This window comes from Contarinia nasturtii, unplaced genomic scaffold, assembly GCF_009176525.2.
Source record: "Contarinia nasturtii isolate CC-2019 unplaced genomic scaffold, AAFC_CNas_1.1 Cnas_scaffold_1500, whole genome shotgun sequence".
NCBI classification, from domain to species: Eukaryota; Metazoa; Arthropoda; class Insecta; order Diptera; family Cecidomyiidae; genus Contarinia; species Contarinia nasturtii.
The window spans coordinates 268,885-289,589 of NW_022198836.1; the positions used below are offsets into that span (position 1 = coordinate 268,885).

A 20,705-nucleotide genomic window follows, 5' to 3' on the forward strand; every position below is an offset into this window, starting at 1 on the left:
CTTTGTTTGTTTACTTTGACAACTGATTTTACATAATTCGGACCCGAGAAATTCAATGGTGGTAACCGTTTTGAGAAATTAGTTCAATTTTTTTAGATTTTTCGGCTTGAAACCATTCTTTTGGAATAATATTTCGAAAAAATTGGTTTTTATTCGATTGCTATGAAAATAGTTGTCAAAGTATCCTAGATTATATTCCAACAAATAATACGTTAACATTTTACAGAATGTTTCTTGGAAAAGGGAAATATTAATTTTATAATATTAATCGATTACCCAATTGGAAATTCAGATGTGTACTTTGAAATGAGAAGACCGAAAATTTTATTTTTAAAACCAGTAAACAGATTGTATTATAGAAAATGGCAAAAAATGAAGTGTTGTTGCACGCAGTAGACGCATATCGCAGACGCAATCTAGTGGCTATTTCCAGCCGCTATTTTTCAACATAATCATACGTCTACATTTTAGAGAAAACTAAATCTGGCTAAAAATTTCAAAGTACATTTTTTAATTTCCATCGGCACATTTCAATATTACAGGTGAACTTCTTCTTTTCTACTCGATATTTTATATAATTCTCGCTGCGTTATTTGCAATATGCATGCAAAGTCTTTTATGGACATTGGATAAAAAAGTTCCTAAGTGGACATTGAATGAATCGCGAATAGGTGATAACCCTGGTTTAGGTGATAGCACTTTCATTTATTATAATAAATCAATATTAATATTATAACTATTATAATAGGCTTTAGACCTATGCCTTTAAATATATCTCAGGGCTCTTTGGTTTGGTTAAACAGTAGAAACGCATCAACTATAAAAAATTATGTCGATTTGATTGATTCATTTTTGTATCGTAAGTATACATTTTTTTATTTTTTCATTTCGCCATCTTATAACAGACTGAATGTATCACAATTGAACCGGCTAGAATATTCGTGACCTCAAGAAATTTGTCAAAATAATACTGCAACGTGCCCATACATTTTTTATATGAACATGTTGCTCTTTACCTTCAACAAATTTCTTTAGCTCATGCATATTCTAACCGATTCAATTATTTTACAATATCATTTGCAATGAAATTCTACTCGAATACTGAATTTTCTTATAAATACATTTTTTTATTCCTTCGTTGACTGGTATTTTATTTTTAAAAAAGCATACGAGGAAGCAACACTCCATCCACATGAAAATTCCGTGAATTGCGATTTTGAAAACTTGCCTTCAGCTGATAAAGTAAGTACTTTGAAAAGAAATAAAAAACTCAATAACTTCATAGCAATTCTATAGGATTTTTTTCTATAGTGTCTTTAAAAATTATAGGAATATTCAAAGATTATATAAATACAATATTTTCCGAATAGGTGTGCAGGGTAAATCTTAGTCATTTTGGACAATGCACCGCAGCAAACTCATACGGTTACAACAGTTCCCAGCCATGTATATTCTTGAAATTAAATAGGGTGTGTAAAAATAACGTAAATATTATAGAACGTTTGAACCTTTAATATGTTTTATATGCACATATTTGATAAATAGATTTTCAATTGGACACCGGAACCGTTTTTTGGGGATACAGCTCTTCCAGAAAATATGCCCAATGATCTTAAATTATATATCAAATCTCTGCAAGAGAAAGAGGTGAAAAAGATGCATTACGTATACCAATAATATTTTATGGTGACAATAATATTTTATAAATATTTTTTTTTTATTCAACAGCAAAATCAAGTGTTTATTTCATGTGAAGGACAGAATCCAAGTGACAAAGATTCCATTGGAAAGATTTCAATTTCACCTAGAGGGTAAAAATTCATTATACAAGGGTGTTTCCCATATCTGTAAATAGAAAAATGGTAATTATTAATTTAAAGTAGGCAAAATTCTATGGTAGTTAATGGCATTTATACAACGAAGCGATTGATGTTAGCACTTCCCGAAGCAAAAAACTGTTTTCAAAATCTAATGATACTTACAATGGAAAAACGCTCCGTTTGTACTCCCGCACAGCCATCTCAACCAAATGGGAAATGACTTTTTTTGTGCATAACTAACCCACATATTCGGGATAGCAGTTACGTAACAAATGTTACTTATGATTTATTTTATTTTATTGTAAGGTATTGTGATGATTAGTTGGCTGCTATTTGAACTCTGGCTCGGATATGTCCACGGCGGCATCGGCGTTGATTTGATTCCAATATCGGTTGATTGCAGCAGGTATTGGAAGTCCAAGCAATTTGATTTTTCATGGCTGAGACACAAAAATATCGAGATTTTTTATAGAAATTTACGAATTAATAAATCTCCTGCACAAATATGCACACACGCACACACATGTTTTAAATTCATTTTTTTCGAGCGACAACAGAACAAGAATCTATCTCCTTCTTTGGTACACACACAAAATGATGCAGCACACAGAAATGACAAAAATCTTCGGATTGATAACAATGGCAGTGATTTAGAGAAGAAATCAATGTAACGCATACTATGAGTATTCAGATTCAATTTGAGCTCAAACAATAACTGTTTCTCTTCTATGAACAATGGAACCAATTCAAAATGGGCATCACCGCTTGAAATGAATTTCACCACTTCACGCAACAGAATTATGTACTGCGTTCACTGACTCAGAAGTTACAACTCTTGAAATGCAAAAAAATCAAAAATTCATTTATTGAACAACTATAAATTTTTGTTTGTTATACCCATCAGCGAAACCAAAACTGAGCTAGCTGGTATTGCTTGGACTCTCTACTATCGATTAGGGCCATTTAGAAGTAGTCTGTTGAATTTACATGTGGTCGTACAGACGGAGAAAATGGACGCCTCGAAATGGCAGTTTTTGAAGAGATGTTTGAATGAATCCAATATATCGCCATGAAAGACTGCATTATTCGCGTGAATAATCTGGAATAGATCCCAAGCATTTCGTAGAATAGTTTTGTAAATTTATTACTTTCCCAATCTTTGGGCAAAAAAATTCACTCGCAACGAGTTTCCGAATTGGCCCAAAGTGAAATCAAGTTTCAACTTTATAGCGATGTCGCAAGGATTTTATGCAATAATCAAGTTGATATTTTTATTTATTTGTAACCGCTGATGTCTGTTTGAATCCATTTAGTAAGTAGTTTTACTTACATTATGAGACAATGGATGGTCGCGACAGTCACCAATTATAGACATAACCTCAAAAGGTAAAAAAATCGAATTTTTGGCTTTAGCTCGCATTCCTTGGAAGTGTATTGTTCAAAATATTGCTTTATCATCTTGAATGGGACGAAGCGATGCCAAAAGAATAATCCATGTCGTTTTTGAACTTTTTGAATCAAGGAAATACAGTTTTTATTGAGAAAATGTACACTTTAGTAATGTGACCAAAAATCATCTCGGGAAGCCATACAAATGATGGCAATATTTCACGAAGTAGAAAACGTATGCATTTCATATTTCTGGTGTGGACTGGTGGGACCTTTATCTATCACCGGTGCAGAAATAGTTTTAAAATTCAGTCGACTCCTTGAGATAAAGAGATGAAATGGAAAATTTGGACATTTTGAGGTTATGTTCGATTAAGTGCTGTAACTTCTCAGTAATAGAGTCAGTGAACGGATTTGGCTCAAATGTCATATTTGGAGGTTTGAAGGATGGCTCTTTCTAAAAACGAGATGAATATTTACTTGTGTCGCCATCTAGTGTCCGATTCTAAAAACTTATTGATCCATGTAGTATCCACGTGCTTTGAAATAAAAATGAATTTCACAATAAGTTGTAGAGGAACTTATTAACTGCTTGAAATAAGCACGTATTTCAATTTTGATTTATCATTAAAAATAATAGCTTTTCCCGAACGAATTTTTTCCCGAAAATGATTCGCGAAAATACAATTTCCCGAAAGTTGATTTCCCGAATTTGATTTGAGATTCGGAAAAAGTTCACTCTTCTTCAGACTAAAACTTCATCAGACTTAGTTCATGAGAAATCTTAACCACAGTTAAAGAACTTTAAAAAAATTGAGCAATTTGGTATAGAATTGTCAAAATGTCTTCCGGAAAAAAACTCGGGAAAAAAAATTCGGGAAAAAAAATTCGGGAAAAAGTTTTTTCGGGAAATTGTCTTTCGGAAAAATATCCTTTTCGGGAAAAAGGCTTATTTTACAATTTCGGGAAAATGTATTTCGGGAAATATGTTTCGGGAATTAGTGCGGTCACCATATTTTTCACGGTAATAAAATGATTAAGTTTATTCACACTGGTGACTTGAATTCAACAATTTGTCAATCGATTGGTCAAGTGTTGAAAAATTCGGATCAAATCGATACAAAATGCACGTATATCGAAAATAATATGAATTATTAGCAAAATCGTAGAATAATTGAAGCGTTAAATTGGAATTTACACTGCTGTAGTTTAAATCGTAATAAAGTGAAAGATTGATTTGTTGACTTGCTATTCACAACGCCGAACGTGTTCTCGGTATCAATGAAGCGGCGTGTTCTCGGTATGAAATGATCATCAAATGTCATAAGGCTCGGCTCACATCAATAATACCAATTCAATATTTAGATATTAGACAATTTTTGCTTTAAAGAGTTTTTTGCTTCGGAAAGTGTCAATATCAATCGGTGCTTTACATTAATGCTACGATTTGAAACAGAATTTTATGCTCTTTAAATTGAAACATACCATTTTTTTAATTATAGATATGGGAAACACTCTATAATACATAATTATTTATTTATTTATTTATTCATTTATTATAATTTATATCTTGTATATAATTGTAGATTTCCTCATTATTTTTTCCCGTACAAAAATAAAGAAGGATATTTAAGTCCTTTGATTTCGGTACAATTCGAATCACCACAAAGAAACAAAAATATCAATGTTGAATGTATAGCTTGGGCTAAAAATATTGTTTATCGTGGAGGTCAACTATTTCGATTGATGTTGATGATTAAATTTGAATTTAAACGAACTTAATATTAAATATTGTTTATCGTTTCAGGTTTAAGAGATCGTCAGGGCTCCATTCACTTCGAATTGATGATTGACTAGAAATTTTTTTTGTAGACCAATTTCTTCTAAATATCGAGAATCATCATTAATGTTTTATCTTGAGTTGTTATTGTACTTATCTTTTGAATAAATATCTCCCATTTTGTTGCAAATAATCTCATTTAGAATATATATTTCAAATAATTTATGTAGTTCATTTAATTAAGTTTAACACGCTTGCTTCACAATATTTAGACAAAAATGGTTGATTGTTTTTGTACTGATTCTAACTTTTTTGCCTATACAAATGTATGTACACACAAAAAAGTAGTAATAGAGCATTTATTGGCACATGTCAATAGTACAGCGTTTAATTGACATTTGTCAATAAATGCTCTCAGATGCTACTAAACACAGAGATCGGGACGCTTCACTTCGGACGCTCCAATGAACGAACCTGTCAGAAGTTTGCGACACCAACCAAATTGCCATAAGACCAGCCGCTCCTTACAAAATGAATGTTGACTAAAGTGAGCAATTGAATCTGAAATGAATGCGCCAAAATCGTCAGAGAAACAATAAAAATTAACGTGAACTGGAAATAAATTGAATAACATAAATATATTCCTGTAAATCAGACGCTCTCAACAAAAAGAATTGTGCTCTAGTAGATTTAATACATAACACATTTGACAGCTGTCAAATGGCATTAATTGTAGTATGAATTTTAGTCAGATTGGTAGGTAGCCATTACTGCACATGTCCTGCGAGATAATTTAAAAGAAAATTGTGTCAGTGTATCAAAAATGAAAACGAAATCGAAAGCGAAACAAGTGAAAATCGAAGAAAATCAATCAGAAATGACGGGCTGCAACATTTGAAAGCACACGAAAATTCAATAACCATCAATTTTGGTGGTTGTTTCGATCGCTTCGGGGCACAAGCATATTTACATATTGCGTCCAATGCAATTGTAGCGATACAATTCTAGTGCTGGGAAGCGATCGAAGCGCATTTTACAAATGTCAAGCGATTTAAATAAATGTCAACTATAGTTATTAACGCGATCGAACAACCACCAAAATTGATGGTTATTGTAAGCAATTTTGATAAGCGCTTCGGTCGCTTCCCAGCACTAGAATTGTATCGGTACAATTACATTGGACGCAATATGTAAATATGCTTGTGCTCCGAAGCGATCGAAACAACCACCAAAAGTGATGGTTATTGTAAGCAATTTTGATAAGCGCTTCTAATTAATTTTAGCTCATTAATTTTATTGTTTCTCTGACGATTTTGGTTCATTCATTTCAGATGCAATTGCTCACTTCTATCAACATTCATTTTGTAAGGAGCGGCTGGCCTTATGGCAATTTGGTTGGTGTCACAAACATCTGACCGATCGGTTCGTTTATCAGAGCGTCCAAAGTGAAGCGTCCCGATCTCTGTGTTTAGTAGCATCTGAGAGCAAATGCTGACAAATGTCAATTAAACGCTGTACTATTGACATGTGCCAATAAATGCTCTATTACTACTTTTTTGTGTGTAACTTCATAGCATGGATACTAAATTTTATCTACACTTGACTACTAGTAAAACAAATATCACCGTAAATGACATACTTGAAGATTGCAGTTGAAAAGATCATTATTTCCGTTATTTTTGTGCTTCCCCTTCTGGAAGGATTTTTATATACAAAACTAGATAAATAAATGGATAAGTTTTTTTGTTTTGAACAATATCTACTGATGTATCTTTATTTATAGTTCTTAAATTTTTGCTATTTTAGTATTAAAAAAATATACATTTCCATTCGCTTGAATTGAGCTTGGCTTGGTAAGATAACTTCAACTTTTATTTTATCTAGATACTATTCTTATAACTTACAAATTATCTTATCCTGGAATATCGGTCCCTTTGCACCTCTGGTCAGAAGCTATGTCTATCTTTTGTCTATCTCAGTGAAGTGAACCAAAAACAAACCATTTCATTGGTTCACTTACCGAACGAACTGAAGCAAGCGGAACGTTCTTAAAAGGTTTACACTGTGCAGTATACACACGACCGTACAATGGCTGTGTGTGTATTAGTGTGCATTGCTATTCACGTACACATACTTCACCATACAAACCATTCTCGGAACGTTCCGATTACTACGTTTCGTTCACACAAAACGAAACCAATTCCGAGATACCGCTCATAAAAAAAAAATATTTTCATGCTTACAAAAAAAACTTGAGCATCCTGTTATAAATGATTTTCATTTCAAAATGTCTGCAGCTTATTGTTCTTGATTTTCCTGCTCTATTGAAGTAATATTTCATATTTAAACTCACTTTACTTCAACTTTTTATCATTTTCTGGTACATTTAATTAAATTCGAACGTAAGTATTTTGGATTCAAAAATTTTCGACGTCATTAAATTATTATTAGTGATACGACGCTCCATTAAAATGAAAACAACTTAACCAGAACACTTCAAAATTGTGTAAAATTGTGCGCTCTTACCTTTTGAATACGTATAACAACGAAATAATCATTTTACATATCGTTGGAAAGGTAATTGAAGGGGCTATTCGACGGTGCCCTCCGTAGGTCCCCTGCCCCCTATTGGGTCAAAAAAATCGGGTCAAAGTAAAAATTGCTATGGGGGAAGGGTTTTGACCAATTTTTCGAGAATTTCTCCCAGAATGGACTTTCACATCGTGATTTCACAAAGTGATTTCACATCGGTTATCGATCGGCCAATGACCAATAAAAAGAGCGAAAAAATCGAGAAAAAAAACCACGCATAAAGCCGATTTTTCACTTTTAATATTTCAAACCGATTTTTTTACCCATTGGGGGGCAGAGGGATCAAAGGGGGCACCCTCGGATAGCCCTATCGATTACCTTTCCAACGATATACATATGTCCGGGTATTTAAATAAAAGTTTCAAAATGATATTGAATGAAAAAATGCAATTTTTTCGATTTTTGACCATTTTTTCGAAAATTGATTCCTTGATTTTTTACGACTTTGTGAAAAGTTGGGTCCCAAATTTTGGCTATCTTAGTTTCTCATGAGGGCCAACCTATATACAAAATTTGAGCACAAAATTTTACCATGCTTCCAGAGTTTGATCAATTTCATATGGAATCGTCGATTTAAAAAGTTCTACACTACAAGACGAACTTTTCCGCTCAAGTCGAATATTATTGTTTCGAATGACGAGAAATGTATACTATTGGTAGTGCAACTTAAAAATGTCCTATTTGTGTCAACTTCTAATGTATCAAACGCGCCATTTTTTTTGCCAGTGACAACAAGTGTATCTTAAAGAGCGTCAAAAAAAAAAATTAAATTCCATCTGTCGAAGTGAATACAAGTTTATACACACAAGTTTTTTATTGCGTTCAAAAGCCATTTCAAAACTCACCAAGCCATTTCAAAACATTTAAAAGCATTAGGATTCATTCAAAAGCAAGGAAATTGGATACCACATGAATTGAAACCAAGAGACGTTGAAAGATGATTTTGCATGTCCGAAATACTGCTTGAGCGCCACAAAAGGAAGCATTTTTGCATCGAATTGTTACTGGTGATGAAAAATGGATTCATGATGAAACCCGAAGCGTAAGAAATTGTATAGGAAGCGCGGTAAACGAGCAAAATCAACGCCCAAGCAAGATATTCATTGTGCTAAGGTAATGCTCTGTATTTGGTGGAATCAGAAGGGTGTCCTCTATTATGAGCTGGTAAAATCGGGTGAAACGATCACGGGAGACCTGTATCGAACACAATTGATCCGTTTAAAGAGAGCCTTGAACAAAAAACGGCCAGAATATGCAACCGGACATGAGTCAATAATTTTCCATCATGACAACGCTCGGCCTCATATTGCTCAACCGGTTAAAAACTACATATTCGCTATTTCTGCTCATGCATATGTAAACCGCTATGATTCAGCCGAATTCTACTGTGTATAAAAGAAATAGCGAGTACGTCACTGTGCGTGGTCGGTTCTCATACAATTCGTAGCCACTGTCCACACACTTCGTTCAAATACGGCTCACCCATACATATAAACACATATTTTGAGAATAAATAATGAATTCACAAATTTCGCAAACACTGCCTAACCTCAAAAAATGAGCAGTTCTTTTGGCGCGGAATCCATATGCTGCCAGAAAGATGGGAAAAGGTTATAGCTTCTGATGGCCAATACTTTGAATGACATGTTATTTACAGAATTTATAAAATAAAGTTTTATTTTTACCAAAAAAAAAACGAAATTTTTAAGTTGCACTACCAATATGATCATTGATGTTTGACAGCTGACTTGACTGGCTGCATTTTTTTTACCGTGCCAAATAAAAATCATTAAAATAAATATTAAAAATAGAAAAACTAATAGTATAGCAATAAAAACTATAAAAAACGCAAGAACAAGACTCGCTGTATACGGGAAAGTGGAGTACAGCTGAAAAGTGCGAAAATTTATGAAAAATGCACTGTTGTACGAGAATTGAGAAAAACAATGTTCTTTTCTTTCACTTTTTGTGCGCTTTACCGAGTCTCCGAGAGTTTCATTTAAACTCGCCTTGCAATAGCCAAATGACGCCTATTGGTATTCGCTTACGGTATTTATCAAGATGAATCCTAATAAAAGTGTTTCATTTGTTTGTGCGCAGCATATTTTTTTACAACCATGGAAAATTTTGAAAATTGGCGCAAAAACCAGCATTTGCGCGAAGTTTTGTTGGGTCACTTTTTTTCTAAGAAAACTGCAGCTGAAAGTCATCGTTTGCTTATGGAAACTTATGGCAAACATGCTCTCGCAAAATCAAAATGTTACGACTGGTTTCAACGCTTCAAAAGTGGTGATTTTGATGTGCGTGACAAAGAACGACCAGGTCAGCCAAAAAAGTTGGAATATGAGGATTTGCAAGCATTATTGGACGATGATCCATGTCAAACGCAGAAAGAACTTGCAATGGCGTTGAATGTCGACCAGGCAACCATTTCTAGACGTCTACATGCAATGGGAAAGATTCGAAAGTTGGGAAAATGGGTACCACATCAAATCAATGAAAATCAATTGAGAGCACGAATCACAGCATGCAAACAGCATCTTGCCGAGCACAAGAAACATAGTTTTTTGAGTCGAATTGTCACGGGCGATGAAAAGTGGGTCTATTACGACAATCCCAAACGTAAAGGAGCGTATGTTGATCCAGGCCAACCAGGACCATCGCAGTCAAAACGAGACATTCATTGCAAGAAGGTCATGCTGTGCATTTGGTGAGATCAAAAAGGTGTCGTGTATTATGAGCTGCTAAAACCAGGTGAAACGGTTACAGCCCAACGCTACCGCATGCAATTAATCAAAATGGACCATGCATTGAAGATTGAACGGCCACGGATAATGCCAGGCCACATCGAGCAGACATCGTTAAAAAAAAGTACAAGACTTCGGTTGGGATCGGCTTGATCAACCCGCGTACTCTCCAGACCTTGCTCCTTCTGACTACCACTTGTTTCGATCGATGCAAATGGGTTTGTCCGAGATATCGTTTCGAAATCCTGAAGGAGTGCGAAAATGGATCGATGAATGGATAGCCTCAAAATCGCGGAATCGACAAGCTACCAAGAAGATGGGCCGAAGTCATAGCTAACGATGGGCAATACATTGGTTAAAAAATATTGTACAGTTGTTTATAAATAAATGTATCTTCTCACCAAAAAAATTCCCTTTTTTAATGCATACACCCAATATCATCGTAATAAAAATTTATTATGATATCGCAAAACGCAAAACTATAAGCACAAAAGTGAAAAAAAAATCTGATTTTTTTTCTCAATTCTCGAACACCACTAAATGGTCCATATCATGTGGTGTGATCAGAACGTAAAAATTTGTCATCTCTGTCACCCAAATTGTCCAATGCTGTCTTGCTCTAGCATGTATGAATGTTTACAACGGACATTCTATTCACATACAACTCGCACTTATATTTTGCTGCGCAATAAAAATGGTTGACAATGAATGTATTTTGGTCATCGCTTTGAGTTTTGTGTCGACAATTTTTATTGCGCAGCAAAATATAAGTGCGAGTTCTGTGTGAATAGAATGTCGATTGTAAACATTCATACATGCAAGAGTGAGCGAGACAGCATAAGAAAACGATTTACCAAGCAAAATATGTGTGACTAAGAAAGCAAATATTCACATTCTGATCCTAGTTCTGATCACATCCGATGATATAGACTATTTGCTTGTGTTCGAGCATTGATTTTTTTTAACTTTTTTGTGCTCTATACCGAGTCTCCGAAAGTTTCATATAAACTTCCCATGTAGCAGCCAAAGGACACCTATTGAATAGTAGGCGGATTCCAATCGTGATTTAGATGATAAGGAACTCGATTTTTTTCATTCTGATTGACCCATGTGATACTGAAAATTGCGTAGTATTTATAAATCAAAGAAAAAAAATTAATATTTTTTTCTTGCGATTTTCATAATCTACATGGAAGGCTTGTATGAAAAAAACGGAAGACCGCTGGAATAAATAAAAATTCAACATGATAAAAATGTAAATAAAATACCAACTTGATACGACTTCCAATAAAACGGGAACTTATTTGCTTTGAAAATGAAACACCACCGTGCGCAGCGTAAAAATAAAAGTTCAACATATTTAGAGTGAAAATAAAAGACCAACATGAATCATGTTGCTCTTTTATTGTCATCTCAGTTTAGTTGGTCATTTATTTTTACATAATGATTGAAAACATAAACTCATTAGAGATGATTGAAAACATAAAGAGTGAACACATATATAGCCGATACATTTGAGGAAGGAAAATTCACCAATTTTGCGATCATCCATATGAACAACCTGCATGAGAACAACGAAACGGAAATCAACAAAAATTTCGTGAGTGTGGTAGAAATTGAATTGGCAATAAATTCAAGAAACAGTAAAAATCTTTCAGAAATGATATGATATCGAATTTGTTTAAAAAAAATAGCAAGTAAAAATTTATGCCAAATTTTAATGATTCTTTCTCACGAAAGTGAGGTTATATCAACCACTTCATTTTTTATTAATTTAATATTTTTGAATATTGTGCAGTAAATCTCACGAAACTACCTGAAACTACAAAACAAAACAAACAATTTTTTTTTTAAATGTAAAAAATGAAAATATTTTTATAATTATCACGATTGTGACACAAAAGTGAGGTTATGCCAACCAATTTATTTTTATTGATTTAATATTTTTGAATATTGTGAATCACACAAAATTAAAAAATAAAAGATTTTTTATTTTCAAAAATGTAAAAAATTAAAATCTATTTATTTCTACTGTTTTATTTTAACAGTTTAACGCAGTTTAATCGATTCATTATGATTTTGCCAAACCGTGACGGCCATATTGTCACAAACGTCAATTAGTACTCAGAATACGCATTAGAGGTGTTGTTGGCTACGGGCATGATCAGGCTTCGACTCATATGGATGCAAATTTCGAAAAATCAAATCAACAGAATTGCATTAATAGAAAGAAATATATTGAGAGCATCCTCTGGGTTAAATCGAAAACCAGACTCGGTTAAATATTTCAAAAACGAGGATGTTTACAATGAATGTAACGTAATTCCCATTGAAGGGGAATTAATCAAAAACACAACAAAATTTCTGGATAAAATAAACCTTGATGAGGACTATCAAGCATATTTAAGATATGAAGAAAACTACATGGGAAATATTAATTATGACAGTAGCAAACCTCCAACATACATTAGATATCTGGAGAATGAAGACAAATTATTCTTGAACGATAATGCAATTTTCTATAGAAACCTCCTAACAATATGTAGATGAATTTAGAAATGGACCTAACGTCTTAGTTTTAATTATATCTCTATTAAATTCCCACCTAATCACTACGATTAGTTTGGGTTATTTATTTATTTATTTAAATTTCATTCATCATCCATTCACCCACATACACCACATATTCGATCATACAAAATACAGAAAATGCAATATAGAGGTTTTTTTTCAACTTTTCCCTCTAAGTGAAATTAAATAAAAAATAAAATCAACCAAATCACAAAACTAATTATAAGCAAATGTAGATCTCTGAAAAATTCAAAGCAATGAATGCAGAGCTAAATTAAATTATAAAACAAGTAACCAATTGTTCCTTTAGCTTGTAAATAAAAAATTAATTTATATTTAAATAAAAGAAATTCGAAATGAAAAAAAAATGAAAATGATTTCATGATTGAGATTATTTCTAGGGGGTAGACACGTGGAATAGGATTAGACTTTTAGTGTAAAAATTCGAGAAATTAAAGTGGAATAGAGAATTCAGTAGCTGGATTCACATGGATTCACTAATCCCATGTATGGAATAGCGAAAATGGGTTAGATTCAATGTTTTTGTAATCGATAGTACAGAATTTGATAAAGGCATTAAACTTTTTTTGAAATAGTAATTTGTTCTTTTTTGAAATATTTTTTAGTTCAAAAGTCGATTACAAATTTACAAAACAATAGATACACTTTCTCAAAATTTTATTGATGAAAAAAATAATTTCAATTATCAATAAAAAAAAATGTCATACTCCAGTGTCGATAAATAAGTTTTCAACAAAGTGAATACCGGCGAAATGTGACATCACATTTGACAATGAAATGACGGATTGGTGGAATAGTAGGATTAGTGTTTTTATATTGGAATCATGGTTTAATCGTTTGTGTCTCCCCCCTAGGATTATTTTATATGAAAATTTCAGCTCACTTTAATCCTAACCCATTCATATATATAATATATATATATATATGTTGGTATTGCGTCACTTGGGGAACTGCCATCCTCATGATTTTTGTGCACCACTTTTCTACTACTTTATTGTTTATGTATCTTCTAATTCTCTAATTCTATAATCATTGCTTTCGCAATAACGAACTCAGTGTGTGATTAGAAATGAGAGAATTTTATATATTTTAAATATAATTTTTTCATGTTATATGTATTTTTTTAATGAATTCAATTTTTTGAAATATGAACAAATCTGCTGCACTTTATCCATTTCTTGGTATTCAAATAGGGAACATTTTTGCGCATGTCAATGATTCCCCTTCAAAATCTCCTCTTTTGTCATATTAACGAAATTAGGCTTATATTCATTTTTAAGAACAAAATATAACTTGAACAAAATTTAGTCCCTGATTTCCGTATACTTGCTTTAAATGTGTAGGTGTACAATATTTTAGGAGAAAATTACGATATATATTTAATATTTGTGTAGGAGATACCGAGTTTTACAATTTAGTGTTGATTCCGATTTACTCAATATCAGACGCAATTTTTTTAACTTCTTCAGTCGTAAAACGTAACGCGTTATGTATTAAAATTTATCCCCTATCGATTTCAAGATGTTAACGAAAGACAGACATCATTTGTTTCAACAATTGAAAGACGTGTATGTGAAAAATATAAATAATGTGTGTTAACAAATAAACAATATTTTTTGATTCTAAAAGCTCTGGAGTAAAAAATATATTTACGTAATTTTCTTAACCCTCTAATGCATTAATTTTTTTTCGACATGAGACTTATTTTTCTATGATTGTTTTGGTTTATAATTCCTTAAAAAAATAATCGAAATTCAAAAAATCGCATGGTTTTCTCAAAAAATGCTATTGACAAAATTCGAGAACAATCAAAACCATTGTTTAAACTGCAGTAAAACTGCTATAAACAAAGAAAATGATAATTTTTTTTGTCAAATTTCTGTTTTCGAGTACAACCGTGTTTATAAATAAACAACCGATTTACATCCAGTTGTCAAATGACCGGAAAATGAAAGCCTGAACCCTACTGAATGTATTTTAATTCATAAATAAAATCTTTTTTTTTTAATTATATATTTTAGACAATAATTTGTACACCATGCCTAAAGGCAGGGCTATGCACTAGAGGGTTAAAATCATTTTTAGTTGTAAAAAATGTGAATGGGCTAATATTTCACCATTAGCGGAATTATAGTGAAATATTCTCCTAAATAGATTTCCTTAAAAAAATTAATTGATGATTAAACAAAATTAAAAAGGAATTGGATGAAATTATGAAAAATAATTACATTATTTCAAATTAAAGCTAATGCGGTTAAAAAGTTTGGTGTACGGAATGTAAATTACCACGATGGCGAATCACAAGTAGTCATTGCAAAAATTAAGTGAAATTGATTTTGAATCGATCATTTTTGTTTGAATGAATTTCTACTTTTCTTTTAATCAATGAACATTTTTATTTGATTTATTTTACATGCCGGCTACTGTGAAAATTATTCTTGTAGTTTGAACCAGTAATGTGCGAAATTCCAGCTGTGATTTGAATAAGAATTTTTTTCCCCAAATGAAAATTTTTCTCGCACATTCTCAACCAACTATAAAATATAAATATAGAAACGCACTTTGAACAGAGCACGCTAAAAAAGTGAATCCGCATCATTGATTGTGTTGCACTCTATATTGCATTTTTGAAGTTTTTCTTTTTCAACGTGCGTTATTCATAGCTCGTTTCTTTATTCCCACAAACACATTTCCAGATTCTATGTTAGAAACTTTCTTATCAAGTTTTAAAGGAATACTTCAACACTGGCTCAAGGAACGCTTTTGTCTCTGAATAAAAATTATAATAATAATAAAAATTAAAGAAGAGTGAATGTTAATATAAATAATATGAGATTTGAAAGTAAAAGACGACATTAAAAAAATTAGAAAAAGAACTATTATGTCCAAGAATGTCAACATTAAATGATCAAAATATCAAAGCCTTAACAATCGGATCATTATTGTCATCATCAAAACTAATAAACGGTGACACAACGAATGCGAATTTTACACTGTTCAATACAACATCTGAACCATTTTTTAATATAACTGGTCGATTGAATGTGTCCTTACATAGTTTTGATAACTACAGTTTCATAACTGTAGATGACGATCTTTTAAAAAAGGATCATGTTTTTGATAGAGGCGATGTTCGAGTAATATTTACAATTATATATACCCTAGTATTTTGCTGTTGCTTTTTCGGTGAGTATAGGTTTTTATAAAATACATTACTTGAAAATAGTAAACCAAAACATAATTCATCTTCAACTTAATCTAAGATTGTTTATTGCCTTCATCTAACATGTTTCCAATATTAAATTTTTTTTTTATTTAAAAATTAAATATAGTTTCAAAACTCTTGAGTTCACCAATTGGTAGAGTGTGTTTAAATTTGCATAGATTCGCACGTGTGCGTTCACAATCATAGTAAAAAAGCTTAAACATTTTTGAAAGCCGGGCATTATCGAATGAAAACAGTCCCATGAATATATTCTGACCCAGATAAAAATCCAATTCGAATAAAAAAAGATATTTATATAAAATTAGTTAACCTTCAAATGGTTCGATAATAATCTGGTGATTTTGAATTTTTTCTTAATTCGAATAATTCATATCTAAATGAAGGTGTTAATGAAATGAATGCAACGTTGAAATGAACGTAATGAAATGAATGCAATTTCGTTCAATGTACGCAGAAAGAAAAGAGGTTTTCTAATTTCTAGTACCTAAACTGACAATATCCGACACTGTCTCATCTGTCAAATTCAAAGTGTTTCACTTGGAACACTTGATACCTTATATGTCGCTATCGGACGATTTGTTTCGGAATAATTTATTCATTTTTTCACAGTTTTATTCCACCGTCTTCATCATAGACTGAATAAATAAAATTATCATAAAGTCATTCAATAAATAATAAAAAAGTTTTAACTTAGAGACGGGAAAATGCAAGAACATTGGAAACCTGTTCATTTTCGCATGAATAATTTTCTTTTCAATACAATTTATTATTATCTTAATACGTAAAAAATTAGAAATTGAAAAAATTAAAGGAAAAAAACTAAAATTGATTAAGTTTTAACTTAAAGTCACCAAAAACAAGTTTTTTATAGATATTCCATTTAAAAAACACGACTTTCATGTAAAATCACGAAAGGTGATTTTGGGGCATATTGATGTTACTCGCTGTGTAGCCTGGGAAAAATATTTTTTTGAATTTCGAGGCATATCTTTATGGTCACTTTGCAAATAATGTCTTATAGTTCCCAGATTCAAGAAATGAAGAAATTTTTAACACATTCATTTTACTGGAAAACCATGAAAAAATGCAGTTTCCACCATGAAAGTATAATGAAAAGTCAACCAAAAATGAAAGTGAAACCTCCCATACGGTAAAATTATGAGCGACATTGGTTGAACAGTGTAAAGTGTGGATCCATAGGGATATCCATTGAAAATGCCAGGATAATTCTTACCCCAACGGAATTCAAAATCTGACTCTACTCTCTGTTTTGGGACCACAAGGAGTACAACTGTATACATTTTTTCACCATTTTGGTTACGCGATAGCTCCCATTCAAATAGTCATTCTGGCCTAATTCGGGGTCAAGAAATTCAATGGTGATAACCGTCTTGCTTAGTTGGCTCATAATTTCATACAAAACATTTTTTAAAGTTTTCATTTTTCGCTATTCTGTTATATGATGTGTTTCTTAATTGATTTTTCTGTAACTCTGTATGGGATTTTTTTGGAATATTAAATATTCTCCTTAAAAATCCCTCAAATGAATAGCTATAGCCATCTTAAAATATATAATATAATTGTGTCAGCATCTGACGGATTCAGTTCGAAAAATTATGATTTTCCTCTCAAAAATTCAGTACCTTTTAACCTTTTTTGTGTTTCCTACCAATATATCAAAGAAATTAACTTTGATTTATATTGTATTTAAATTACTCAATATTTTTCAAAAACAACAAATTTCATTCATTTACAATCAATTTTATGTGTTTATGTAATTTGTTTTAATCATATTTTGTCGTTCGTGGTTAACGTTCAAATTTGAAATTATTTATATAATCTAGTGAACTAGATGCAAGGTGGTGTAGTGTTTGGAATGTGGCAATGGTATTCGTGCTAATTGAACACTTTTATATGCAAAATTGCGTGCTCTGGATCAATTCGATCTGGCAGAATTATTCACACATACTATGACACACATAGCAATTTGTATAGCATTACTGAACATAGTCCGATCCAAAGAAACCGAGTCCGAGATAACAATATGTGCGACAAGGATGAGTGATCTAAATCATCAGATTCAGTTCATCAGCCATGAAACATTACACTACCATCCATATAGAGATGACTAGTTCCGTCTCTGGCGCTTTTTTCAATTTGAGAGACTTTTAATTCAAAAACAACAAATTATTTGATTTTTTATTGGACTCATGCCTTTATGATATCGTAATAATAGCACATATGTACAAATAATATACTGGAAGTTTGAAAAAGTTCCAATTTGAGTTAAAAGTCCAAAATTTTGTATGAAAGGTCCCCCAATTTTTGATTTCTTCAATCCTTGTTGGAATTAAATATTTTCATAAGAAAATAAGATTTACAAGTTTTCACGGTGTTTTAAGTTACTGCAACCATACATACACCAAAGTTTCAGTTTATTTTCAAAATGGAGATCCACGCGGAAAAGTCAGCTTGTGTACGAAAACCTCTTTATTTTGATTGAAATTTCTTTGAATTTATTTAATGAAATTATTTACTTTGGTAAGAATATATAATTCACAATAATCTTGTAATAAGTTAATTTATGGTGATTAAATTACTACGAACATACATACAAATTCTTAAAATATATTTTTTTCGAAATCTGTGCCAAATTTCACATCGTTTTCCACACAAAAATCTAAATTGGTGACTTCGAAAAAAAATGTTTCTACGAACGAACAGTTTTTATACGAGTGCGTTCGTAGACATCACTGATTCAAATGCATTGTATAGGTTTTGTGAGATAACAATCAATAAAAACATTCACTTTGAGCCATTGTTTGAGTGCATTTTTCTTGGCTAAATGTTGGAGTGATATAATGATGTCAGCTGCTTATTTTAGACTTTTCACTTAAATAACACAATCTTTCAATATCAGCGATATCTTTGATTTTTTCAATCATTTCTTCAAAAACTGCCATTTTCGAGGTATTCATTTCCATTGCCAAACGAGGAATAGCTTTAGTGGAAAGTACGCCCGAAAAAACCACCAAGCTTATTTTGTTCTCGCTAATGGACTTTACGGATAAAAATTGATATTTGTTTCACAATTCAACTTCTACTTAAATATTGAACAAAAAATCTGGTTATTGGTCTATTTTATAAAATCTTTTGGTCTTTAGTGTATAATAAATATAGAAAAAAGAGCTACAATTATTATTATGTCCGTTTTGAAGATTATATTTTATTTTAATGATTATTTGAAGAAAATATACAATTTTGAACTTGCATTTTTGATGAGAATAAAAACATTTTTTTCTGTCCAGGAAACTTATTGGTTATTCTTGTTGTAACAATGTCACGCAGACTGAGATCAATCACAAATTTCTTCTTGGCAAACCTTGCAGTCGCTGATTTGTGTGTCGGTGTGTTTTGTGTAATTCAGACTTTGACATTTTACTTAATTGATAGGTGAGTACAAAAATCATTCCTTATCCAAAAAATTCAACATTATATAATATATTTTTGACCGAATCAGAAGTGTATCAGTTGGGAATTAAAATGTCATAAAAATAACATCATTGAAGTTTCATCAAAATCGACCAAAAAATAACCATAGTCAAAATTGTTATTTGTGTTCTTTCGCGTTCGTAAAGAAGATCATTACGATCAAACGTGTTCGTTTGTAGAATGAAAATTGGTGCTCGTTTGCGTTCGTAAAGAAGGCAACTACGTTCGAACGCGTTCCACAGAGTGAAAATTGTTTTTCATGTTCGTTCGTTTTCGTGACGAACACGAACCAATACAAACGAACACGAACGTTTGTTGACACCTCTAACAGACAATTTGATAATTCAAAGAGATTTTATATGCATTTTTTAAAATGCAGAATTTTTCCAATGTACAAATGTATTGATGGATGTCAACGTTTAAGGTATCGCTGGAAAGGTCTCTTGAATCAAAATATTGATGTTTTAAGGGTCAACGATCTCATTTCCCACCATCTAAGGGGCATATTTTGAATCATTGTTTTGAGTCGGTAAACTGATTTGTGTCCCTTTTAGAAATATTTTGGAGACAACTTGACCAATTTTCAAAGTTCTATGCTTTTTCTTAGTCTGTGGGTCATATACCTTCCAACCATACATCAATCGGGGCCAAAGGCCTTCCAGGTCTGGATTTCGTATATTTCGTGTATATATAACAAAAAGAACAAGGAGTGGAAACGATCGAAAATAACTGGTGAAAATTCAAATTATTTGCATGCTCTCGATAATTACACCAAATTAAACACGGAACTATACAACAGTTATGTCGACAAAATGACTTCTTCGTTGTAAATACGAAGAAAAATAGCGACTGCGATCCTAAATTGCTGAATTTAGGAGACAAATCATTAGTGGACAGAAAGGAGCAAGTCGAAATGTTTGCAATATTTTTCAAAAATAACTTCGCCAATCAATCGTCCCAATTTCAAAATTTATCACAAATTCGATCTCAAACAAACTCAAACGTGAATCAACTCAAACTCAATGAATTTTACGTTTTCGATGAGCTGCTACAAATCAACTCAAAGA

At 32.0% G+C, this 20,705-nt stretch overlaps 1 protein-coding gene and 1 long non-coding RNA gene across 5 annotated transcripts in view; both read left to right on the top strand.

Annotated features, from left to right (window-relative positions):
• LOC116346430 (sodium/potassium-transporting ATPase subunit beta-2-like) overlaps positions 1-5,182 on the top strand; it is a 17,804-nt gene extending 12,622 nt beyond the window's left edge. For all 4 annotated transcript variants that reach the window (XM_031776476.1, XM_031776473.1, XM_031776474.1 and 1 more), the window contains 8 exons: positions 543-689; positions 749-859; positions 1,166-1,242; positions 1,371-1,469; positions 1,546-1,647; positions 1,729-1,811; positions 4,796-4,938; positions 5,017-5,182. In XM_031776476.1, the coding sequence (XP_031632336.1) occupies positions 543-689; positions 749-859; positions 1,166-1,242; positions 1,371-1,469; positions 1,546-1,647; positions 1,729-1,811; positions 4,796-4,938; positions 5,017-5,066 (812 nt within the window). In that variant the 3' untranslated portion in view covers positions 5,067-5,182. The remainder of the gene's footprint in view (positions 1-542; positions 690-748; positions 860-1,165; positions 1,243-1,370; positions 1,470-1,545; positions 1,648-1,728; positions 1,812-4,795; positions 4,939-5,016) is intronic.
• A 9,173-nt stretch (positions 5,183-14,355) lies between these two features.
• On the top strand, positions 14,356-19,600 carry LOC116346395. The gene is made up of 3 exons (XR_004201578.1): positions 14,356-14,488; positions 15,617-16,106; positions 19,455-19,600. It is a non-coding gene; the product is annotated as an uncharacterized LOC116346395 (long non-coding RNA).
• The last annotated feature ends 1,105 nt before the right edge of the window (positions 19,601-20,705 follow it).